We start from the raw sequence: 26,666 nt of genomic DNA on the forward strand, positions 1-26,666 counted from the left end.
ATAATTTCTTGCATTTTATCCTTTATAGAAATAACTCTAGAAAATAAAATGACATTGACTCAATGTTTTAAGATTAAGTATTGAATTTTACTTAATAGTTAGAATTTTAAAGTTTATAGTGATAAAATGGGTACCAAAGCAGGAATTTGCTAGCTAGATAATTATAACAAGGAGTCAGGATTCCTATTGAATTCAGTGCTAGGAATTTAAAAATCTGATTCCAATATAATTTTATTTGGACCTATGAATCTTGGTTGAGGTTGTGGTTAAATTGATGATAGTAGAAACTAAAAGACACAGTTTTTGTACTGCAAATTTATGTTAGTACTTTATTCTAGTTTTAGGATAGCAGTGTCCTATTCAAGATAACCTGCACAATAAAATATCCCTTGATAGGTACGTGGGTGGCTCAGTGGTTGAACATCTGTCTGTCTTTAGCTCAGGTCATGATCCCGGGGTCCTGGGATCAAGTCCTGCATCAGTCTCCCCACAAGGAGCCTGCTTCTCCCTCTGCCTATGTCTCTACCTTGCTGTGTGTGTGTCTCTCATGAATAAGTAAAATCTTAAAAAAAAAAAAAGAAAAGAAAGAAAAAGAAAAAGAATATCCCTTGGAAATCTCTATAGAGTAATCTTTGAACTTCTCAGTTTAGAATGGCAATAGATTTATGAAGCAGAAAAAGTCCTAGGTTTAGTTCCTAAAGACCTAGTTTTTAGATCCAACTTTGCTGCTTTGTTAAGTCCTTTTGGACAGTTACTGATCCATTTTCTACTTAGCTTCTGTGTTGGTAAATTGTACTCATTTCTTTCCTTGTCATAATATAACATTGCTGGTCTGTAACATGGACTTAACATATGAGAAAGTAAGAGAAGATCTTAACACTAGATTTAAAAAATGACATGTGAACATTTAATAAGAGATGGTTAGATCTCAATGGTTAGATCAGTTTTTGTTTCAACTCTAATTTAGCAAACAAATGCTAAATGATTGCACAATAATGTGAAGCTTAATAAAATATTTTATTCCTCCTCTAATAAGGAGAAAAAAGACTACATGAATAACTATAAAACAAGAAAAAAATGCAATATCATGAAAATAGATAGATAATATTCTTTTGAATTGGTAGAGTTCCCAAGAGAGAATAGCTCTGTTGAATCAACCCTCCACATTTACCTACCTCCTAGCAGACATGTATTGCTCCGTAGCAAAGCCCAATACCTGTTTTCCCACCACTTAACATAAAATGTGCCAAATAACTTTCTTTTCCTGTATCTACAAAAATTTTACTTATTTCAGGATCTTTTCTTTGGTCATTCTAAACATTTGTTTTTATTATTGAGGATTCAAATAGAAATAAAAGAGAAAATGGAATAATGAACTCGCAAATACTCATTATACAGTTTCTATTGTGATCATTTCATGGCTACCTTTAAAAAAAAAGAAAAAGATTTTATTTATTTATTCATGAGAGACACGCACAGAGAGACAGAGACATAGGCAGAGGGAGAAGCAGGCTCCCTGCAGGAAGCCCAGTGCTGGCCTCAATCCCCTGACTGGGACCATTACCTGAGCCGAAGGCAGACACTCAACCACTGAGCCATTCAGACATCCCTCATGGCTATTCTTGTTTCATCTGTATCACCCTCTACTCCCCCATTTACTTTATTTTGAAGCAAATCACAGATGATATTATTTTTATCTGTAACTATTTTTAGTATATATGTATAAAAAATGGGGACTTTCTTTTTAAAAGTTTAGTTATAACACCATTGTCTTTATCTATACAAATAAATAGTAAATCATTAATATCATTAAATATCTAACTACTGTGTTTATTCCCAATATGTTGTATACATATGCTTTTAAGTTTCTTCATTAGAAAGGGAATCTAAGTAAGGTCCATATATTATAATTGGCTGATATATGTCTAATGTTTCTTTTAATGTATACATTCATTTATATATTCATTCTCTCTTAAATTTTGGTATTAAAAAAACTGGATCAGTTGACCTGCAGTTTCTTGGTCTGAATTTTGCCGATTGGATTACTGTAGTATTAATGTGTTCCTTTGTCTTCTGTATTTCCTGCAAATTGGTGATTAGATACATTTTTGTAAAATTCAAGACTACTTCATATGTATTGTTGAGAGCTTTCCTAAGGAAGAGCATATTGTCCCGTCTTTTTGTGGTGCTTGTAACCATTGATCATTGCCTAAATCCATTAATTTATCAAGGGTTACAAAATGTTACTATTCCTTCTTAATTTATAAGCTGGGGGATGCCTGGGTGATCTAGTTGGTTGAGCATCCAATTCTTGGTTTCAGCTCAGGTTCTGATCTTAGGGTCTTTGGATCCACCCTGCATCAGGCTCTGCACTCAGTGCATAGTCTGGTTGCTTGAGATTTCTTCCCCTTTGCTCCTCTCCCCACTGACACACTCTCTCTCTCTCTTTCTCAAATAAATAAAATCATTAACAACAACAGCAAAAAAGGTTATAAGCTGACCTAGTTTCCCATGTCAACTATTTGATTACCCTAAGGTACAGTTTATATAAAAAATTCAGGATATATATTTGATTATATCCCTTTATTTACCAAAATTTATAATAATTAGTTGGTTTCATAGCATACTCCAGAGTGCCCAAAGAGGTATTGATTTGTTATTTTATGTTTGTTTTAAAACTTCTTGCATGAGTCTCAATAATCTTTGATAGTAGCTTCTTCTCTTTCTAGCATGGTAATATTCTAGGTTCATCTTACACATTTCTTCCCCAGACTTGGAATCAGCCTTTTCTTCAAGACCTTATTTTAGTGAGAAATAATATTTAGAGACCACAGTCTGGATCTTAAGAATGTTAATTGCTACGGAGTTGGTTACTCTTTCTGGGTTCTTTTTGTGGACAGAACTAGAAAATACATAGATAATTTTTTCAAAGATAAAATACATCTTTTTATTCCCATGGTATATTTTATTAGATGTAAACAGTAAAATTTCTCTCTTAAGCATTAAATCTGTGTGATTATGCCTCATTAAGCTTTATTTCATATTACTTTTACTATAGATTGCATTTAAAAATTTTTAATTAATGAGGTGCTTGAGTGGCTCAGTCAGTTAAGTGTCTGACTCTTGATTTTGACTCAGGTAATGATCTCAGGGTTGTGATATTAAGGCCCACACCAAGCTCCCTGCTGGGCATGGAGCCTGCTTAAGATTCTCTCTCTCCCTTTTCCTCTGACCCTACCATCCCCCCTCAGAAAAAAAAATTTAATTACTTTAAGTTTTATGTCACATTAATATAAAATATTTACATAGTTCCAAAATAAAATCTATAAAACAGGGTATATACATAGAGTCATATAAGTTTAGCTTTTATAGCTGTTTCTTCTACACTATTCCTTCTCTCCCTCAGAGTTAAATATTTAAAATTTTTATAGTCCTACCATTTTAAAAATAAGCAAATATATATAATTATTCCTCCACCTCCTTGTTATGTGAATAGTTACATCAAATGTACATTTCGTCTATCATACATACTAAGTTAAAAATATATTCTGGTGATCACTCTATATAGACAGACAGACATAGCTATTTGACCATTTTTAGAGCTTCACATTAGTGTATTATATGGCTGTTCCTAATTTATTCAGCTGGTCACCTATTGTGTTTTCCCTTCGGGTGTTTGTTTTTGTTTTTGCTATTACAAACAATGTGGTGAAAAACGTTGTGTTTTCTGTGGGGTTTTTTTTGTTTTGTTTTAAAGATTTTATTCAGAGAGAGACAGAGCATGAGCAGGGAGGAAGGAGCAGAGGGAGAGGGAGAAAATCTCAAGTAGGCTCTGTGCTGAGTGCAGGGCTTGATCCCAGGACCCTGAGATGATGACCTGTGCTGAAGGCAGACCCTTAACCAACTGAGCCACCAAGCCATCTGTGTTGTTTGTGTTTTTGACAACATGTATTTGGATGAGATCTCTGGCATTGTATTTTAAAAAAGAATAAAGACTATTATGCTTATTAAAGTGGGCATATAAAGAAAGATCTGACACTTTTCCCCCTTGTGGAAAAAGGATGGTTCTTTTGCATAATCACAGCCCTCACAAGTCTGAGCTATTGGCCGTGAACATTGTTATTTTAGGACACAAATCTATTCTTATGTTTTAAGAATCTAAAAAAGATAAAAAATGATTGTCTGAAATTGATAAGTTACTCTCATTCACTTATTCTACCTACTTTTGTAAAAACTATTTTTGTGAAAAATATTAGATTGGGAGTTGGAAGTAAAAGCAATAAACACATATAACTCTTGCCTTCATGGATCCACCATCTAATAAGAACTTGTTTAGCATACATGTCACCAAAATGGCAGCTATAGTCCTTTGTAATTATTTGATTTCTACTTTTTTACTTTTTCTGGGGGAGTTGAGTATATTATATTATTGCTTCAAATCTTTCTTCATTTTTTTTAAGATTTTATTTATTCATGAGAGATAGATAGATGGGGGGGGGGGCAGAGACACAGGCAGAAGGAGAATCAGGCTCCATGCAGGGAGCCTGACATGGGACTCGATCCCCAGTCTCCAGGATCCCACCCTGGACTGAAGGTGGCGCTAAACCGCAGAGCCATCAGGGCTGCCCCTTTCTTCAGTTTTTATAGTACAGGTCACTTTATAGTTGATGATGGTTAATATAAAGTTGAGAAGGTTTTGGGACACCTGGATGGCTCAGTAGGTTCAGCATCTGTCTTTGGCTGGTCATGATCCCAGAGTCCTTGGGATGGATCCCCACACCGGTTCCCTGCTGAGCAGGGAGCCTGCTCATGCTTTCTTTCACTCTCAAAAAAATCAATAAAATAAAATCTTTTTTAAAAAGTTTTTGAGCACCTTTGCTTTATGATGAGCATCTTTTATAACTAAGTAGGCTTTAAAATTCAAGTCTGAAACAGATGCCAGGAAAATCATCATTGTGAACTTGAATTATTTTTTTAACTTGAAAAAAAAAAAACGTGTTTGAGGACATGGTCTGAGTACACAAGAAAGCTAACACCATTTTAGTGAATCATAAACAAAATTGTTGCTCTTTATTTGTTTTTAAACAGGTTTGTAGCAAAGAGGAGAAAGGACATTGGACTTGAGTTAGATTTGGTAACTTTATAACTAATCAAACTGTTTATTGGGCTTCTGTTTCCATACCTATAAAAATGATAAGTGTGCATCTCACAGAGTGATTGCAAGAATTAAATAAAAGGGTAAAACAGGGTTGGTTTATACATAATAAATAAATCTTAAATTTCAAAGTGTGCTAAATACCTCCTGAGTTTCTAAGAGTTTATCATTCTAGTTCCTCCTGAATAATCAAGTTTTTTAATGGTTATTACATTTTTACACTTTTAATAGAAAAAAATATGATAAAATACAGAAATCATTATTAAGGAGGCATACTTGCCAAAGCGACTGTAGAATATTTAGTATCTGATTTGGGTAAATTTCTTAATCTTTGTGCTCTAGTACTTTATATGTAAAATAAATAGTAATACTGATTACATAAAGATTAAATGAAAATACATGCAAAACACTTAAAATAGTGCCTGGCATGTGATAAGTTATTTTTCTTGTTATTGTTATTGCTATCTTTATAGTAAAGAAGGCCTCCATTTTCCTGTAAATATACTTTTCCAGAGTCAGAAACAAAATAAATATGAAATTGCATATTTCTTCTTTATTTTTTTGAAAGATAACATGAGGAGAATGGATATAAACTAGATCAGATGAATGAATGTGGTAAAAAGACACCGTAACCTCATTTAAGCTCTTAAGCATTTTTGACAAAGAAAACATTTTTTTCCCACTGATTATTGCTGACCAAGACATTAGCGCCCTGACATAGAATTAGTACAATCTCTCCTTTAGTAAATTAATGCCTGTGAGCTCAGTTTCTTATTGGAGCTCATTTTTTTAATGGTAGTAGATTAAACTTTTAGAACTCTGAGAGTAAGCTTTAGGACTTGGAGATGGATTCTGTGGACAATAATACCATGATAGAATAAGGAACTTTTAAAGCATTATATGGATACGTAACTCCCTTAATTCTAACTTTGGGGACAAAATGCTGACTTATCTATTATCTCAATTATACATTTTATATCATGCTTCATTTTTAAAAAGGCTTAAACTTTTCCAGCTTTAGTTCAGTATAACATTAAGGATATACTGAAATTCACTTGTCTTAGTTTTTATCAATGCCCATTTTAAGGGAAGTAGGCCTCATGTTAACTTCAAGAAACTATTAAGTCTTACCAGTATCCTTTGAAAGGTGGTGCCTTCTATCAGTACTTTTTCTGACCTTTTACTGTCTTTGTTGTTGCTATTGTTGTTGTTTTAACCAAGATACTGGTATCCTTGATTTGAATCACTTCAAAAATTCTTTTCATGATTATAACTTTGAGGTAGAGATCAGAAGGTGAGTAGTCAGAAAAATTTAATCACCAGCCTTGGGATAAACAGATATAAGATATCTCACTTTCCTCATAGAGTCCTCTACCCTACCTAAAAGTCTTAAGTCTCTTCCATTCCGACTCAGTTTCTCAATGTATTTGTTTTTGTAAGAGAATTGAAATAAAATATTCCTTTAATTTGATGTCAATAATCAGCAAAGATGTATTTTTAAATAGCATTTTAAAGTCTACTTATTTCTGAAGGATAATACAGGAAGAGTGGTATATGTTAGTAACAGAATTACCGATGTCTTGATCATTGATAATAGATTTTTCTCAGTTCACATTTGAGTTTTCTCAGTCCCTTGTATCCATAACCTCTAGGGTTGACATCTCAGAAAAATGTTTTTCTAAAGATGAAATTATAAATATTTATAAAGAATAATGAACTTAAACAGAAGACTTGGCTTCTGATCTAAATATTGTTATATTAGTCACATCTAGAATACTTTTCTGGGTTTATCATTTGTATTTTTTTATAAAGCCCATCTTAGGAGTCTTGAGGTAAGATATCAGTAAAATAAAAAATTATAGAGCACATTGTGACATTTCCTTTTTTAAAGAATGGTGCAAATATAGTTAATTGAGCTTTAATTAGCTAATATAGAAATGACATGAAATTCTTAGGATTGTCTTCGATTAATTTTTACTGTTTTTTCTAGTTGTATATGTATCAGCTGTTCCGAAGTTTAGCCTATATCCATTCCTTTGGAATATGTCATCGGGATATTAAACCACAGAACCTCTTGTTGGATCCTGATACAGCTGTCTTAAAACTCTGTGACTTTGGAAGGTAAGCCAGCTCTCTTTTTTTTTTCACACCTCCCACCTCATATACTTTTAAAAAACTATATGCCTTTTACAATATCAGTCTAAAAATACCATAGTCCTTATTCAAGGAGTATGCACTAGTTACAGATTATTGTGAGAGTAGTTTGGCAAATTTTGTCAGAATTGTAAATGTGTATAGTCTTTTATCTAGCAATTTAATCGGTAGGAATTATTCCCTTAGAAATACTTTAAAATTGGGGTCCTGGGTGGCTCCGTGGTTGAGCACCTGCCTTCGGCTCAGGGCGTGGCCCTAGAGCCCTGGGACTGAGTCCCACATTGGGCTCCCTGCATGGAGCCTGCTTCTCCCTCTGCCTATGTCTCTGCCTCTCTCTCTCTCTCTCTCTCTCTCTCTCTCTCTCTCTCTCTATCTCTCTATCTCTCAGGAATAAATAAACAAAATCTTTAAAAAAAATAAAGTATTTCTTTTTTTTTTTTTTAAGATTTTATTTATTTATTCCTGAGAGACACACAAAGAGAAAGACAGAGACACAGGCAGAGGGAGAAGCAGGCTCCATGCAGGGAGCCTGACATGGGACTTGTTCCCAGAGCCTCCAGGATCACTCCCCGGGCTGAAGGCGGCACTAAACCACTGAGCCACCTGGGCTACCCCAAAATACTTTAGAATTGTGTGTATACAGGGATTTTTATCATAACATTGTTTGTAAATGTCAGTAGGAAAATGACCAGATAAATATATTATATGCATATAATGTAATACATGCAACTGTAAAAAAGAAAGAGCTAGCTCTCTATGAAATTAAAAGGATCAATGTCAGTAAAATAAAAGGAATGATGTCTGAGAAATATTTTAAAAGCAAAGTCACAACTATGTAAAATATGTTCTTTTCTGTGTTTTAAAAACATAGTATAGCTACATGTATATAGATATATGATTATTTATTTCTGGAATGCTATGTAATAAACCCATAACATTGTTTCCTAGTAGAAAAGGAAACTGGAAGTATAGTGTGCTTGGGAAACTTGCTTTTTCTTTGATGGTACTTTTGTATTGTTTGAATTTTTTATTTGTTTTTCTTAATAAGAACTAATTTTTTTAAGATTTTATTTATTCATTGGTGAGGGTGAAGAGCAAGTGGGGGGTGGGGATTGAAGGGCAGAAGGACAGAATCCCAACCAGATTTTGCTCTGATCAGGGAACCCAATGCAGGACTCAGTCTCATGACTGAGCCGAAACCAAGAATTGGCTGCCTAACTGACTGAGCCACCCAGGTGCCCCAGAACTAGTTTTTAAAAACATTAGCATTTGTTACCGCATTCTTTTTCACTTCGCTGTTAACCTTAGTAGCAGTATATTCTTCCTTTTCCTCTGTAATTCTCTTATTCTACTTTCCTGCAAATTGCAGTGTACTTTGTTTTCTTAAATGATTCCTTGGTAACATTATATTGTTAATAAGACTCCATCCTTTTTATCTTCATAGTATTCAGCATCTTTTGCCTCTTTGATCTATCCTTTCAACATGAAACCAAGCTTATATCCTCAAGTAACTCAGTTAACCTTTTTCCATCTAGATTAGTCTCCCTCCTCTCAGTCCCTTAATAATTGCCACATAACTTGGATTCTCCAATTTTTTTCATCCTCACAAATTCTTTTCAATTCAGCTCTTTTTAGATACTGACCCACATCTAATATCTCTATTTCCACCTCTTTTTAATACTTTTGTATCAACCCACAGTTTAAATTTTAGTTTTAACATAAGATAGATTTTCCATAGAGTGTCTCTTGAGAGTGTCTTAAAAAAAAAAGCACATCTGCTTTATCATGAGTCGATTCTTAGTCTCATAATGGTGTGCTCCTTCAGACCATCCCCTTTTTACAGTTAACTGATTTCAGACACCTATCGTAGGATTTAGCTTATTTTGCAGGCTCTAAGTCTTTCTTCAACTGTAAGAAAAGCTGAAGTATATCAAATCAAAACTCTTATCTGATGCTTGAAACAAAGTGGACAAACTGCCAAAATCAGATGAATGTTATTGTTATGGGTTATCTTCCCCACTGACAGCGACTGACTGTTATGAGTTGTAAAAAGACTGAGACATCAAGTTCAGTGGTGTTTCTGTTCTTACCATAGTGTCAAAACACTGCTACTAAGGACCATTTTATTGGGACATAGGAATTGCTTTGTTCTAATATATTTGAAATAGAGATTTCACTTGTATTTATAATAGGTCATTTTTAATTGCTCTGATAAATAACAAAGCTGCCTTTTTTTGTTTTTAAACAGTTGGTTTAGGCAAGTAGAGTTTTTAATATACTTTAGGATCTTAGGGCCAGGCTGGTGGTAACTTGAACAAAAACAGTATTACTCTCTTAGTAATTTTTTATTGGATGAAATAAGGCCTGTAGAAGTAGGTGAAGGACTGATTGGGCTTTCTCGGAACTCTCTGTGGTCCTTCTATTGGAAGCTCTCATCCTTCAAAAGGTGGAAAGTAACATCCAACCTCACCTGAAGGAAAAGAAGGTAGCTTCATCAAGTATTGAACTCTATAGGATACAGAGTTTCCAGTATTACCTTCTCTGTCTTATAGTGAATTTTCTGACTATGTAATTGGAATCGGTCTTGTTAATTAAAAAAAAAAACCCTTTATAAGGTAGAAAAGTTTTATCAGTTAAGCTGGAAAGGTATCTTAATTTTCATGCAGTCTAAAAGCAAGGATTGATATTTATTAATTCATGAAATTGTTGCTGTGTGTCAGTACTTGGGGAGAATGTTAAAGAATAAACTGCCTCCCACCTTCAAAACTTGTAATGAAGGAAGAACAGGTTCAGGTAAGGGTTATCACTGACCAGAAATAATGGAAGAAAAGAAAGCCCAAACTTTGAAATCTTTGTGACTACTTTCTTTTGTCTCTAGTCAGATTTCCTATACCTTTACTTCAAAATTTTCCCTTCCTTTACATTCTTACTATTTTGATTTTGTTGTTTGTATTGATTGCCTGTGTTTATCTTTGCTGTCATCGTATGCTAAAGTAGTTAGCTTCTACAGGAGTTTATTTATTTCAGTGTGTCTTTAAATTATCCTGAGAGACATCTCAAAAGAAACTAAATTTAACTTAATGTTTAATATACAGTGCCACAAGCATTAAAAAAAAATTTGTATTAGAGAACATGTAACTGAGAACAGCAGAATTCGAATTCAGAAGCTCTGAATCGTCTCTGACCTACAGGAGAGAGCATGTCTTTTTTTATAGGGTAATGAATATTTAGGCAAGTAATAAATTGACCAACAAAGTAGAAAAAGAAAGTAGATTGGGTAAACCCCAGGATATTTACTCTGATGCCGAAGTCAAATTATAAGAGAGTGATCAATTTCTGTTAAAAAAAACATATTGATTGGGTAAGAATTATTTATTTTTATAATCCAGTACTATGCTTTTTGGTGGGTGGAGATACTTTTTTCTTTTTCTACTCTTCTTTATATTTTAGGGGTAGTTTTCAAGGAACAGAAGATAACAAAAAATTGAGCATTTATCCTTTTATGACTTTGTCTCTTTTTCTTTAGGTGACAATTGACAAATGCATTCTTTAAAAGCTACTGTTATTTTTTTAAATTACTATTATAATTGTAAGTTTCTTTTGTCAGATAGGGTTCATATTTTTCCTTTTTGCATGTTGTGGAATTAAAGTATGTGAATCTTAGATAAATGTTCAGAGTTGTAAATGATAGCAGTTTAGATTCTTTTAAGGTTTACGCTTAAAGAATTTATGCTTTTTTTTCTTTTCTTTTCTTTTTAGTGCAAAGCAGCTGGTCCGAGGAGAACCCAATGTTTCGTATATCTGTTCTCGGTACTATAGGGCACCAGAGTTGATCTTTGGAGCCACTGATTATACCTCTAGTATAGGTAAGTACTGATATAAATATAATGGCTTGTAATTATTAATTGCATCTTTTTTTTTAGTAATTTAGTATTACTAATCAATATTTTGACTTAAATATAAAAGTAGAAATGACCTAAAGTTTGTTTCTACTTAAAGACTGATACGCAGAAATGTGTAGAGTATTTTAAATGTCAACTTTCAGAATTTAAGGTTTATTTATACTATTTCATATTAAGGTTTCTAGGATTTTTTCAAGAGAATAATAAAGCTGTTCCTTTATGATTGCATGGTTCTGTTATATTACATTTGTCTTTAACTTAAAATTTCAAGTAAGTCCTAGGTATATCTTTTCTTTTTGAAAATTTTAATTCTCCTGGGGCAGCCTGGATGGCTCGGCGGTTTAGCACCACCTTCGGCCCAGGGCCTGATCCTGGAGACCCGGGATCAAGTCCCACATCAGGCTCCCTGCATGGAGCCTGCATGGAGCCCTCTGCCTGTGTCTCTGCCTCTCTCTCTCTCTCTCTCTCTCTCTCTCTCTCTCTGTCTCTCTGTCTCTCATGAATAAATAAATAAAATCTTTAAAAAAAATTAAAATTTTAATTCTCCTGAAATGCTAACTTCTGAGCTTGATCATTAGTTTGAGAATTTGCATCCATAATGTTGATGATGCAAGTGATATGATGCCATAGTGTTGACATTCCCACTATGCTGTCCCAGTTGGTTATTTACTTTTAAGTCAGTCACAAAAATAATTCTGACTTTTCATTAGTTTGACTAAACCCACTGATTCTGTAGAAGTCTTCACAGAAGATCTTTAGTGATAGCACAAATTGAATAGGGAGATTTGCTTCATTCTTCAGTGACTTCCTTCTACCCCATTTTAGCCCGCTAATAGAAGTGAGCATGACATAGTACTATCAGCTGGACATGAATAGTAAAGCTAAGAAAGGAGGAGCAACCTTAGGCTAAGTGTACAGATGAAGGTCAAAATTATTTCTTTGTTATATACTGTTTTTTTTAAGACTTTATTTATTTGAGAGAGAGAAAGAGAAAGAGCATGAATTTGTAGGGAGGCAGAGGGAGAGCAGACTCTTTGCTGAGGAGGTAGCCTGATGCAGGGCTGATCCCAGTACCCTGGGATCATGACCTTAGCCAAAGGCAGACCCTTAACTGACTGAGCCACCCAGGTGCCCCTGTTATATGCTGTTTCTGAGACGAATTCCTTAGTCCAACAAACGAACAAGAGCATGCAAATACCAAACTCACCAACCAAACAGAACAGCCATAGTTACAGAACACTTAGAACAACCAGAATGTGGATGGTTTTTGTCTTTTAATACAAGTGGAAATTATCTGATATGAACACAGACCTCTAAACAAAAACACATTACCACTCTTATTTTACCAAAAGACAAAAAAAAAAAAAAATTGCGAAAGAGCAATTTGATTTGTGTCAAAGGACCTACAGTTTTACCCACCGTTTCTTTTGCACCATCAGTGTGAATATCAACACAGTGAAAAAGGTAGGTTACATCTTAGTATTCTTATGAAAATATGGGGATCCCTGGATGGGTCAGCAGTTTGGCATCTGCCTTCAGCCCAGGCCTGGAGTCTTGGGATCGAGTCCCACATCAGGCTCCCTGCATGGAGCCTGCTTCTCCCTCTGCCTGTGTCTCTGCCTTTCTCTCTCTGTCTCTCATTAATAAATAAATTATTTGAAAGAAAGAAAGAAAGAAAGAAAGAAAGAAAGAAAGAAAGAAAGAAAGAAAGAAAGAAAGAAAGAGAAGAAAGAAAGAAAGAGAGAAAGAGAGAGAAAGAAAGAAAGAAGAAAGAAAGAAAGAAGAAAGAAAGAAAGAAAGAAAGAAAGAAAGAAAGAAAGAAAGAAAGAAAGAAAGAAAGAAAGAAAATAGTTTTATCATTTAGGACCTCTGAAAAGATTCAGGAGGCCCTGGGCTCTGCAGACCCTGCTTTGAGACTTGCTACACTGGAGGATAGAGAGAATAATGTGTGTGTGTGTGTGTGTGTGTGTGTGTGTGTGTAAGTGTAATCATGAAAATTTCATTGTGGCTGTTTTATGGCCTATGATAAGGGACCAATGAGAAATAGCGAAAAGGGTATTTTGGTTAGAGTAGAATTAGATTTGAGTTCCAGGTTTGTTATTACTTAGCTAAACTATGAAGTGGAGGTTGCTAACAGTTCTACTTTTCTGAGTGGCTGTGAAGATTAAATAAAATGTCACTGAAAGGGCAGCCTGGGTGGCTCAGCAGTTTAGCGCCGCCTTTAGTCCAGGGTGTGATCCTGGAGACCCAGGATCGAGTCCCATGTCTGCCTTCCTGCATGAAGCCTGTTCCTCTGCCTGTGTCTCTGCCTCTCTCTCGCTCTTTCTCTCTATCTCTCATGAATAAATAAAATCTTTAAAAGAAAAACAATGTCACTGAAAATTTAAGAAACAAAACAGGATCATAGGGGAAGAAAGGAAAAAATAAGACAAAATCAGAGGGAGACAAACCATAAAAGACTCTTAATCATAGGAAACAAACTGAAGGTCCCTGGAAGGGAGTGGGTGGAGGGATGGGATAATGGGTGATGGATGATAAGGAGGACCTGTGATGAACACTGGGTATTATATAAAACTAATGAATCACTGACCTCTCCCTCTCCCTCTGAAACCAATAATACATTATATGTTAATCAATTGAATTAAAATAAAAATGAAAAAAAAAGAAATGACGAAACAGATGGTATTTGTTTTGTGGCATTTGTTAACTTTGACTATGTAGAAACAAGTTTCAGCCCTTTATCTTTGGAAATATCTTTGGGTTTTTCAGCTACTTTATATTTTATTCAAATACCTGCTGTGATATCTGCATACCAGATATTGGGATGAGTTGTGCCAGGGTCACCTAAAATAAATGCAATTTGCTTCTTTTAAAAAAGCTGTGACCGTATCATCTGGCACATTAAAGCATGTTTATATAAACTTGTAACCCGCTTAAGAGTGCATTACTTCTATAAATATCCGCATGCCTTAGCAATTCTTTAGAATCATCTTGCAAAAGAAGAGCATTTTAGTCCATTTTCTCTATTAAGAACCACTTCTCTGGATATTATGAGTGCCTGCTTTTCAGTAGCTTCCTTCTTATGACTAAAGCCGAAACCTGACTTTCTAGGCTTAGGACTCACCATATGCCACTGATTCAACTGCAGTCTTTTGAACTCTACTAATTCTGGATTTGATCTCCCTTTTAGACTTGGATATTTCCTCTCATGACTGGATGATTTGTAGACAGAAACAGAAGTAGTTAGAAGTGTATTAATGCAGATACATTTTAGAAATATTTTTAACAATGATATTTGAAATGAAAGAGTAGCTGATTCTGGGTGAATTATTGTCCTGTTTGGATATAACCAGAGCTCAGGCTGATGACTCTGATTATATTGTCTTGTTGAGCAATGGCAGAGAACAATAGCTTCCTCAGGACAAGGAATTGAGTTTATAGACCCTCAAAGAAGCAGCTAGTTATTCTCTGACAGGGAGGCACTTACTCAAGACAGTGGTGTCTTAATTGGAAATTGAAATTTGGTTCCAGGCCTGGCTCTGCTGTTCAGTAGCTTTACCTTGACAAGTCCCTGATCTTTATTGTGCCTCAATTTCCTTATCTGTAAATTAAATATGTTAAAGTAGACGGTCTTCCAAGATCACCTTTACCAAGAATTAGAGTTACCAAGAATAAAGCCAAACACAATTTTGGCTGAAATCCTCAAATAATCAGATAGGTCATTGGGCCAAAGTGCTTATTCTATTGTACCTTCTGTTTTATTTTATTTGGAGAATATCTTTCATTTGTCCTGCATAGTATGAACAGAAGAGATCTGATATCTCCCAAAAAGTGAATGATAATTATCTTAGTTTTGGTAGTTTGCCTGAGTTAACATTGAGGACCACTGGTATAGTTGCCACCTGAGTTTCAGGATTATTAATTTTTGGCAACCACTAAGCAGTAGTGTTCCTTAATGGTTTACTCCTTGTCCTCCCATATTTGATCTAAATGCAGCCTAAGAAAGTATTTCCCATGGTTTTTTAATGAAAGTTCAATTATTCCCCTGCATTTTTTCCAGCCTTGTCTTCTGAGATGAATTACCCTCTACTAGAAAGGAAAGAAATGAGTGCATATAACCTTCCATCTAATTGGCTAAGTAAAAGCATATTTTTAAACCTAGATCAAAATAAAGCATTTAAGTTAATGAAGATATGTATCTTTTCCATGTTATATTAAGAGTTAATATTAGTTAGCTTTGAGTGAAGTTTTCTTAGCAGGTTTTGATATTTGCTTCATTTAGCAATTACCTAGTATATCAAGGAGGGCTCTTTTTGGTCAGCATTTGCAAAAATAGTTGTCTTGGTTATCATTTCTTGGAACTGGACAAAATCAACTTCAATTTCTTAAATAAATTTTGTGTCATTATTTTCCTAGGTCAGTATAAAGTTAGTCACTGGAGCACGGATTTCTAATCCTTCTTGATAGTGCATCTAACCATATCAGACCTCTTAAATTATCTGTTGACCCTATGCCATTCACCATTCTTCTCCTTCCTTAATGTTAGATGAGAAAGCCCAGCAATGATTTATGTTCATCTTCTAAAGCACTTGATTTTTGGTTCATACAAAACCTAGAAATCTCAGGCATCCAGAAACTGAAAATTAGCTTTTCCTTGCAGGAAGTCTTAATGGTGGGCTATACATAATTTAACTTATTTGGTTATACTTTTAAATCTTTTTTTTTTTTTTTTTTTTTTATTTTATTTATTTATGATAGTCACAGCGAGAGAGAGAGAGGCAGAGACACAGGCAGAGGGAGAAGCAGGCTCCATGCACTGGGAGCCCGACGTGGGACCCGATCCCGGGTCTCCAGGATCGCACCCTGAGCCAAAGGCAGGCGCCAAACCGCTGCACCACCCAGGGTTCCCGGTTATACTTTTAAAAGAGAACGGTTATACTATAAATAATTATCCCAGGACAACAAATCTAAACCAGGACTATTTGGGGTATGCCAGGAATGTATAGGTTAAATTATTTTTTAATTTATTAATTAAATTTATTTATAAATTACTAAAACTCATTAATTAAATTATTTTAAGACTTTACTTTCAGGATTGAAGTTTCCACTTTGACTTAAAAGTGAATTACTGGCAGCCTGGGTGGCTCAGCGGTTTAGCACCGCCTTCAGCCCAGGGCCTGATCCTGGAGACCCAGGATCGAGTCCTACATCAGGTTCCCTGCATGGAACCTGTTTCTTCCTCTGCTTGTGTCTCTGCCTCTCTTTCTCTCTCTGTGTCTCTCATGAATAAATAAATAAAATCTTTTTAAAAAATATTTAAAAAATTAAAAGTGAATTACTTTGTTTTGTTTTCCTTAAAATGTTTTACAACAAAATAATATACTGGCAGACTGATACCTCACATTTCCATCCAAATTTGAACTTACTGTCCCTCATTAACTTCATTCCCCCCCCTTTGTATTTCCATGTTTTTTTCCTCTCCTTACTCTTTCTGCTTGCTTTCTGACTCTACTTGCTTTTATGTACCTTGATACTAGTTCTCACATCTCTTATTTTCCTTTGTGCTTTTCCTATGCTATCATGCGGTTCTCCTTTTCCCTAACCTCCTATCACCTTGTACTTTTTTTTTCAAACACGAAAAATTCATTTATTAAAAAGCTAAGTATAGAAAACTTCTAGTTGGCTAAAATAAGCAGTGCACACTGAAATAAATTTTATTTTTTATACCACATACTACATGTAAAGAGCTTCTTACCCAAATTACTACCTGGATATGTCATTACAGCATCAAAATTTACATATTGAAAATTAATGAGTATTGCTCTAGTCTTAACCTTGATCTCTTCAAGTACCTTCCCCTTTTTTGTCTTTTTTAAAAGTTTTTATTTAAATTCCAGTTATTGAACATACAGTGTAATATTGATTTCAGGTGTACAATACAGTGATTCAACACTTCCATACAACACCCAGTGCTCATCACAAATGTACTCCTCAAACCCCATCACCTATTTCACCCATCCTCCCACACCTATCTCTGATAACCATAAGTTGTTCTCCATAGTTGAATGTTTCTTTGTTTGCCTCTTTCTTTTTTCTCCCCTTTGCTTGTTTTGTTTCTTAAATTACAAATAGGAGTGAAATCATACAGTATTTTGTTTTCTCTGACTTATTTCACTTAGCATGATACTCTCTTGCTCCATCCATGTCTTTGCAAATGGCAAGGTTTCATTCCTTTTTATGGCTGAATAATATTCCATATTATACGTACGTACGTGTGTGTGTGTGACAGAGAGAGAGAGAGAGAGAGAGAGAGAGAGAGAGAGAGAGAGAGAGAGAGAGATTATTTTTCCTAGGTCAGTAAAAAGTTAGTCAAAACTTTTGATTAAAAAATTAGTCAAGTTACCCAAGATAGTCCTGGGATAATTACTAATAGCATCTTCTTTCTCTTTAAGAAGTATTACCAAATAAGAAGTTAAATTGAGATGTCTGGGTGGCTCAGTGGTTGAGTATCTGCCTTAGACTAAGAACATGATCCCAGGGTCCTAGGATCAAGTCTTGCGTTGGGCTCCCTGCAGGGAGTCTGCCTGCCTATGTCTCTGACTCTCTTTCTGTGTGTCTATGAATAAATAAATAAAATCTTTTAAAAACAAGTTAAATTATATGGTCACTCTATTTATAGCCCCTACACACACATGCACTGCATCTTCTTTTATCCATTCATCAGTCAGTGGTTCCATAATTTGGCTATTGTAGATAATGCCGCTATAAACATTGGGGTGCATGTATCCCTTTGAATTAGTGTTTTTGTATTCTTTAAGTAAATACCTAGAGTGCAGCTACTAGATCCTAGGGTAGTTCTTTCTATTTTTTAACTTTTTAAGGAAACTGCATACTATTTTCCAGAGTGGTTGTACCAGTTTGCATTGCTACCAATAGTGCAAGAGAGTTCTCCTTTCTCCACATCCTTGTCAACATCTATTGTTTTTTATGTTGTTGATTGTAGCCATTCTGACAAATGTGAGGTGATATCTCATTGTAGTTTTGATTTGTATATCCCTGATAATGAGTGATGTTTATCATCTTTTCATGTGTCTTTTGGCCATCTGTATGTTCTCTTTGGTAAAAATGTCTATTCATATCTTCCATCCATTTTTAAATGGAGTTATTTATTTTTTGTGTGTTGAGTTTTATAAGTTCTATATACATTTTGGATACTAACCCTTTATTGGCTTTGTCATTTGCAAATATCTTCTCCCATTCTGTAGGCTGCCTTTTAATTTCGCTATTTCTACTTACTATATAGGAGCTTTTTATTTTAATGAAGTCTCAGTAGTTTCTTTTTGCTTTTGTTTCCCTTGCCTCCAGGGACATATTTAGAAAGAAGTTGCTATGGCCAGTGTCAAAGAGGTTACTGCCTGTGTTCTCCTCTAGGATTTTTATGGTTTCAGGTCTCATATTAACGCCTTTAATAAACTTTAAATTTATTTTTCTGTTTGATGTATGAAAGTGATCTAGTTTCATTCTTCTGCATGTTGCTCTCCAGTTTTCCCAACACCATTTGTTGAAGAGACTGTTTTTTTCCCCATTGGATATTCTTTCCTGTTTTGTCGAGGATTAATTGACCATGTTCTTGTGGTTCATTTCTGGATTTTCTGTTCTGTTGATTTATGTCTATTTTTGTGCCAGTACCAGACTGTTTTGATCACTACAGCTTTGTAATATAACTTAAAGCCCAGAATTGTGATGCCTCCAGCTTTGCTTTGGCAATTTGGGTTTTTTTGTGGTCCCTACAAATTTTAGGATTATTTGTTCTAGCTCTGAAAAATGCTGGTGGTATTTTGATAGCGATTGCATTAAATGTGGAGATTGCTTTGGGTAGTTATAGACATTTCTATATGTCTATATATATGTCTAAATATAGACATAATATTTGTTTTTCTGATCCATGAGCATGGAATGTTTTTCCATTTCTTTGTGTCAATTTCTTCCCTCAGTGTTTTATAGTTTTCAGAGTACAAATCGATTACCTCTTTGGTTAGCTTTATTCTTCTAGTTTTTGGTGCAGTTGTAAATGGATCAGCTTGTTTTCTTTCTGCTGCTTCATTATTGGTGTATAGGAATGCAACAGATTGTGGCACATTGATTTTGTATCTTGTGAGTCTACTGAATTCTTTTATAGGTTCTAGCATTTTTTTGGTGGAATTTTTTGGGTTTTCTATATGTTAGTATCATGTCATCTGCAAATAATGAAAGTTTTAGTTCTTCCTTACCTTTTATTTCGTTTTGTTGTCTGATTGCTGAGTCTAGGACTTCCAGGGCTATGTTAAAATACCAGTAGTGAGAATGCATATCCCTGTCTTGTTCTTTACCATAGAGGAAAAGCTCTGCTTTTTTCCCCATTAAGGATGATATTAGCTGTGGGTTTTTCATATATGGCCTTTTATTATGCTCCCTCTAAACCTACTTGCTGAGGGTTTTTATCATGAATGGATGTTGTACTTTGTCAAATGCTTTTCCTGCATTTATTGAAATGATCATATGGTTCTTATCCTTTCTTTTATTAATGTAGTGTATCAAGTTGATTGATTTTTATTGAGAATTTTTATATCCATGTGCATCAGGGATATTGGCCTGTAGTTCTCTTTTTTAATGGAGTCTTTATTTGGTTTTGGTATCAGGGTAATGCTGGCCTCATAGATTTAATTTAGCAGTTTTCCTTCCTTTTCTCTCTCTCTCTCTCTTTTTTTTTTTTTTTTTTGGATTTGTGAAATAAAATTTATTCCTCTATCTTTGCATTTAAAAAGATAATATATTTAAGTGCGTTTTTCCTTCAGTCATATTACAACACAAAACCCAACCATTTAAGGCTTAGAATTTGCATTCAGACTCTGTGTATAAACAAAAATAAAAAAAAAACTGCGTATAGAGATTGAACCCTTGTTTGTAGCTATTCTGTAAGCACTGCCAATGTACAAAGGTTATTTCACTTACACTTATTTTAAAGCAGGGTAAGTAGATAATCATGCCTTATGTTTTGGTGCCCTCTGTCTTGGTTGTTGAAGATTTGGACACCTGACCTTTGATAATTAAATGGACCTAAACCCTTTGTTGGAATTTTCTTATTAGCCTTATTTCCTCTTTGCTAAGTTTAACTCTTTAGGGATAGTTTGATCACTTTCTTCCTTTGGTTTGGGATTATATTGTTTTTTTGCTTGTGATATTTACTCTGTGATCAAAGTAAAATTAGAAAACTATAAGTAGTTTTCATAGCAACTTAAGCTATAAGCATTAGTAACTCTTGTTTTCTTTTCTTTACAGACGTGTGGTCTGCAGGCTGTGTGTTGGCTGAGCTGTTGCTAGGACAACCTATATTTCCAGGGGACAGTGGTGTGGATCAGTTAGTGGAAATAATCAAGGTAAGAAGTTTGAATCAATTTTTGAACTGCAGTGAATTTTGTTGGTATTCTAAGAATCCATATCACCCACACCAATGAAAAACTAAAAATGAAATAAGTGATCTAAGATCACAAAAAAATGTCAGCTATAGAGGAAGTATAAGAACACTACCCTTTGGTTTCTAATTGAGTTATTCTTCTGTTATATGATCCTACAAAAGGTATTTTTAGATACCTGGTGCAAAAAATTGATATATTTGTTATTTAAAGTTCTTAATAGCCATAAGATCACTAAAATGGGGATCCCTGGGTGGCGCAGCGGTTTGGCGCCTGCCTTTGGCCCAGGGCGCGATCCTGGAGACCCGGGATCGAATCCCACGTCGGGCTCCCGGTGCATGGAGCCTGCTTCTCCCTCTGCCTGTGTCTCTGCCTCTCTCTCTCTCATTCTATGTGACTATCATAAATAAATAAAAATTTAAAAAAAAATTAAAAAAAAAATTAAAAAAAAAAGATCACTAAAATGTATATAAACCAAATAAAAGCACAAGCTGTGTGTATTTTTGCTTACCGTGTCCTCTCCTGATATTCTGCTGAGCATATGATGCTTACATTTATTCAATATATAAATATTTAAAAGTTTTTAATATATGAGACCTTAAAGTTCCTACCTCCTTAAAAAAAATTCTAGTGTCTGTATATTTAGACTGCTAGATTGCTTCATTCTAAGGTTACAGTTTGTCCAAAGCAACAACACTGGCTGTCTTTTGGGTTTTAGTCTTGATTTTCTAAATATTTCCTAGAAATGCAAAATTGAAAATCTTTTTAGAGGTCATGTAGTCCAATCCTCCAATCAATGAAAGAACCATACATTCATGACAGATGGATTCCCAGTATCCTTAAATACTTCCAAAAACAAATCACTGCTTTGGGATTCAGTCTCCTCTATATCTAGACAGCTTGAATTTAGTTTTTCTTTGCTGAGCCATAATTCCTCAGTAGCTTTTACCAGTTGTACACAAGACTATGATTAAGTTACTTAAAACTCCTTGTACTTCATTCTATAAAAAATGTTACTTTTGATAAGATGATTTTGCTAAATATCATTGTATACGCATATGGTTGAAAAGACCAGTGTGTGATCAAGAATCTTCCTTACTATCCACATGATTCCTTATGATCTGCAAATGATACTTCTGTGGTATTTATAGTCTTTTTAGGATAACCGTCTTTTTTTAGTTTCAAATTAAACTTTAACCTTTGTTCATCAGATCTACTTCCTGATTCCCACAGTGCACTCAGATCTAAGTTCATATAGGTTGGTCTTTTGGTTTTCTAAAAGCCCATTCCTCGTTATTCAAATTAGTATTCTAATACAGAGGTTGGCATACTTTTTATCTGGAGGGCCAGTTAAATATTTTAGGCTTTGTAGGCTAAAACACGAATCAAGATGTCATAGAGAGATGCAACAAGAGAAAAGAAATTTCTGCAAATTTTTCATTGAGGAAATTCAAAATATAATAATGAGTACAATTTTTTTGTGATAGAAGTCTGGTAAATAGAAGATTGGAATTCTTTGGAGGGGGGCTGTAACATTTCTTTCTGTTGGGGTTCAAAGTTAGTATTTTTTATCATCAAATAGATTGCAAATTAATATCTATAAAATCAATTCTTAGTTCTTAGGCCCAACAAAAAACAGGAGATTGGGCCATATTTTGACCCATACTGTTGTGCATTCAGCATTTCTTTTATTCCCAGGCTTTGACTTGATGTACTTAAGCTCACCATACTATAATTCTCTGGGCATATTGCTATTTTGTCACTTATGCTTAGCTTATTAGAATTATGTTTCTTTTATATGGATTATAGTTTAGAATTTTGTGATGATTTATTGTCATTAATTTTAGTGCATACATGATACAAATGAAATTACTCATGAAGCTAAGTGGCTATCTATATTAAGTCCCTGTCTCATGTTTGCCATCATATCTTGTTAACCTTTATATCTAGAGCTTTCTTCACCACCATCATTACAGTGCTTTTAAATTCAATTTTTTCCTAATATTGGTTTGTATTTATTTAATAGATTTTAGTATAGACGCTACCAGTTTGTTACTGATGGTTTAAGACTTCATTTTCGTTTAGGGCTTATTGTAAGTTGTCCATGGTCACTTCGTAGTAGTAGGTCAACTCTAAAACAAAACACTCTTCATTTGTGTGTTATCTTGTCATCTTGCATTTATATGTAGGGAACATAGTCCCGTCCCTGCTATATTTTAAGATTTCTGTTTTGAAGGTGATGTGAAATAAGGGAATTAGGATCCCAGGGTACTTTGGAATATCCAGCTTCTCGATTCATTTTACAGTTTTAAGCATAACTGCTCAGAATAAATGAAACTCCAGTACTAGTTTACCACCCATTTGGTGACCTAAAGTTAATATATTACATTGAGATAAAGAAACATTGTGTTGTGGTGTGTGTGAATAGTATTCTAAATCCTATTGCAGGGAGGTTAATAAGCATTGTACAGGTTTTGTGTATGTGTTTAATAAAGCTCTAAAATCTTGTTGATCCTGTATATCTGTTCCCTAAATATTTAATATTTGTGTTGTTTCATTGAAATAAAAATTCATAATTAATTCTGATGTAACTATTCTAGTTTTCTTGATCTAAGTTGTAAATCAGAAAAGAAGTTGTGTAGGTTAGCTTTCAAAGTTAAGTGTTATTAAACACATTTTATATTTTAAACAGATACTGTTGCTAATCAGGGGTTCAAGAATAGATTTGAATCTTACGTGAAATGTGGTCTTATAAGTGCCCAATTCAATTCTGAGGTTTTTTGAGGTAATAATAATTAGGGAATCCATGAAAATCTGTTATTTTCTGTTATTTTTCTCCCTTTAAAATTTCATGGGGATTGCTTTGGAGTATCTGGAGGTAGCTGACCCTCCAGAAAAAATAGATACTCATCTCTCTGAATCTGAGTATGCAAAAAATGAAAATCATACAGCAGACTTCAAGTATTTTATATGTGGTAGACTTACCTAATTATTCTATAAGCTTTCTGAACAGGGACTTTATTTATTGTGATGTTTTATTATCCACGGGCACCAAAATAGTTTTCAGTAGAGATTTAAGTTGATTTAACCTGCAAGATAATCATGATTCATTCATGAATTTGGAGTTACCTAGGAATTAATAAGGAAAGTTGTTATCATATACGTTCATTAAATTTTATGAGAAATTACTGAGAAAACACAGGTACACAAATAGAAAAGAAAAAAGCAGTCACTGTTATGGCACATCATGAAAAATAACTTCTATAAATATTTCGATATTTTTTCTGGGCATAATACATGTTTAAACAAAAATGCCATCTGTTTTGTAGACTTTTTTTTACTAAATAATTCATTTCTCACAAGAAGTATATTTTGACCTAAGTAATTTTTGAGAATGACTATAGATTCTGTTGTATGGTTATATTCTGAATTACTTAATTGATATTGAAAAGAATAGCATTATGAAGTTCCGTAAAGTGATATATTATTGCCTTGAAATGAAATTACATGATATATTTGGCTTCTCAAAGATTTGATCATTAATTTATGTAAATGACAAATGTACCCCCAAACTCCCCAAATAGATTGAAGTTGAAGCAATCTGTGAAGCTCTGGATCTGGGAATGCTGTAGATTTCACTAATAATTTCTTTCTCCAAATTCTAAAACATAAATTTCAATTTCTGGCTTAAAATATCACAAAACTAAAAGCTTGAAGGAAACCAAATTTTGTAGAATTTCAAGTTTTAAATTAATGTTCCTAAAGATATGCTTTTATTTATTCCATAAACATTTACTTATGCTTAGTAATAATTTCAACATTTCTAATGGAAGAGTTTTAGAGCAGAATTAGAGTCCCATTTCTTCATCATAGAATTTCAGTATAGTTTCCATAGTTTTAGATTTGGATATATCTCTTTTAGAAAAACATGACATTAAACATAGAGATACTTAAATTATTTGTAGGAATAAAAGTATTATAAGGCAATTAAAGTTACTTAATTTATCTTGTAGAACTTTACTAAATTGTTAAATTTCTCTTAGCAATAATTACTCAATGTAGATATCTCTTACAAAGGTAAGAGCCAATAAAGTCTTATCTCTAGTAGAAACTTTATTTAAGAATTTGAAAGTAGGAAATAATAAGATCCAAATAATCTTTTGATTATTTGATTATGTTATTACAGCTAAGTAGATGGACTTCATTTCTTATGATGCCTATCACTAGAGAAATATTTAGAAGGAAAAAGATTTAGTAGTGGAGAGTGGGATTATGGGGAAAGGGGTAGGGATTTTCACTTTATTTTTCTGTGATGTTGACTTTTTGAAACATTGTTATCTTTTTGCACAAGTCGCAGAAACTATGGAAACAGACATTTTCATTTGTTTGCTGCTGGAATCTTCTGTTAGCAAACAAAAACATTCAGTTAAGAGAGCCATTTTATTACAAATGTTTGTCTAAATAATGTTTTCCTGATCTTCCACTTTGAAGGCTGTAGTATAATTTAGACAACTCTAAATTGGCTCCTCAAATAAATAAATAAATAAATAGATAGATAAATAAATAAATAATAAATTGGCTCCTCAAAAGCCTGCATTTTCAAATATTGGGAAACTACTGCTAATCACAAAAGCTGCTACTCATTGAGACTTTACTTTGCATCAAGCACTGAGCTAAGCACTGAACATACACTACCGCATTTATGCTTACCTTAATTCTAGGAAAGTGATGAGGATTATGATGATGATTACCATTACTACCACCACCACCACTGCCAAATCCTGGAGAGGCTGGATGATAGAAAAATTCTGTCTGATTCGTCTTTAGTAAATTGGTGTCCTCTGCTTATAGAATTTTATAGCTGTGTGGGAAAAATACAATCTATAATGTTAACTTGATATCTAGAACTGATTGAGCCATATTTATTGTGCTTCATTTAATGTAATGAAAGTTGTAACATTGGTGGATCTCTTTGCTTTCAAGTACAGCTTAACCTTAACTTTCACCATCTTTGTTTAGCACATGTTTTAGGTTTTCAGTTATCCTGTCCCCATATTATGGCTTGTTCAGCACCTGTAGGTATATATTCTCCCTTCCTGGCTTAACATTTTCACTGTCAAATGGTCTGTCAGACAGAGCTTTTTTTTTTTTTTTTTAAGACAGAGCTTTAAGATACTAATTAAATTAGGGTTTAATAAGTATAAAAAATACTTCATTTTCCCAAGATTTTTGATGGATCCATGATGTGTCTTTGCTAACATACATTTGAGGTTTAGTCAAATGTTACCTGGTGACATTTCTTATATTATAGAGTCTTGTGTTGGTAACAGACTACAGGAACAATATGTTAAACTTAATTCTGTCTCTTTTCTCCACTTTCCAGAACATGTAAGTACACCCCATTATACACTGTGGTATACACTTGTAATCTATTGTGTGTAATTATAAACAAAATATGTGATTAATCTGTTCTTATTTATTTTTTAAAGGTTTTATTTATTTGAGAGAGAGAGCACAAGTGAGGGGCTGGGATAGGGGCAGAGGCAGAAGGAGAAGCAGACTCCCTGCTGAGCAGAGAGCCCTGATGTGTTGGGCTCAATCCCAGACCCTGAGATCATGGGCAGATGCTTAACAGACTGAACGACACAGGCACCCCCATTCTTTTATTATTTAAATTTTTCCATGTTTATTACTGACTGGAGCAGCAACTTTTTTTTCCCCTAGTTCCTTATCTTTGTTTTATTTTGTATCCATTCCTCTTTACTAATAGAGTTTGCTTGGATCTCACCCTGACTCTTAAAAGCATCTGATTATGAAATTAATAAAGAGCAAATTCATTAGTTTTTTGAACATCACTTGAACAATATAAGCGCTTTTTTTCCTAAGCCCCCACTTTCTCACTGTTACCCCACATGGAATTCTGAGTGAGCTCCCTGCTGTTCATAATAACTTTTAGATCATAGACCACTTTGAAAATTTGTTTGTAGAAAATAGACTCTCCTC

At 34.0% G+C, this 26,666-nt stretch overlaps 1 protein-coding gene across 3 annotated transcripts in view; it reads left to right on the forward strand.

Moving 5' to 3' along the window:
* Positions 1 to 26,666, forward strand: part of GSK3B (glycogen synthase kinase 3 beta) — a 201,336-nt gene that overhangs the window by 122,403 nt on the left and 52,267 nt on the right. For all 3 annotated transcript variants that reach the window (XM_055315880.1, XM_055315878.1, XM_055315879.1), the window contains exons 5-7: positions 7,146 to 7,276; positions 11,069 to 11,175; positions 20,530 to 20,627. In XM_055315880.1, coding sequence (XP_055171855.1) covers positions 7,146 to 7,276; positions 11,069 to 11,175; positions 20,530 to 20,627 — 336 coding nt within the window. The remainder of the gene's footprint in view (positions 1 to 7,145; positions 7,277 to 11,068; positions 11,176 to 20,529; positions 20,628 to 26,666) is intronic.

The sequence above is a fragment of the Nyctereutes procyonoides genome, unplaced genomic scaffold, assembly GCF_905146905.1.
Source record: "Nyctereutes procyonoides isolate TBG_1078 unplaced genomic scaffold, NYPRO_anot_genome, whole genome shotgun sequence".
NCBI lineage: Eukaryota > Metazoa > Chordata > Mammalia > Carnivora > Canidae > Nyctereutes > Nyctereutes procyonoides.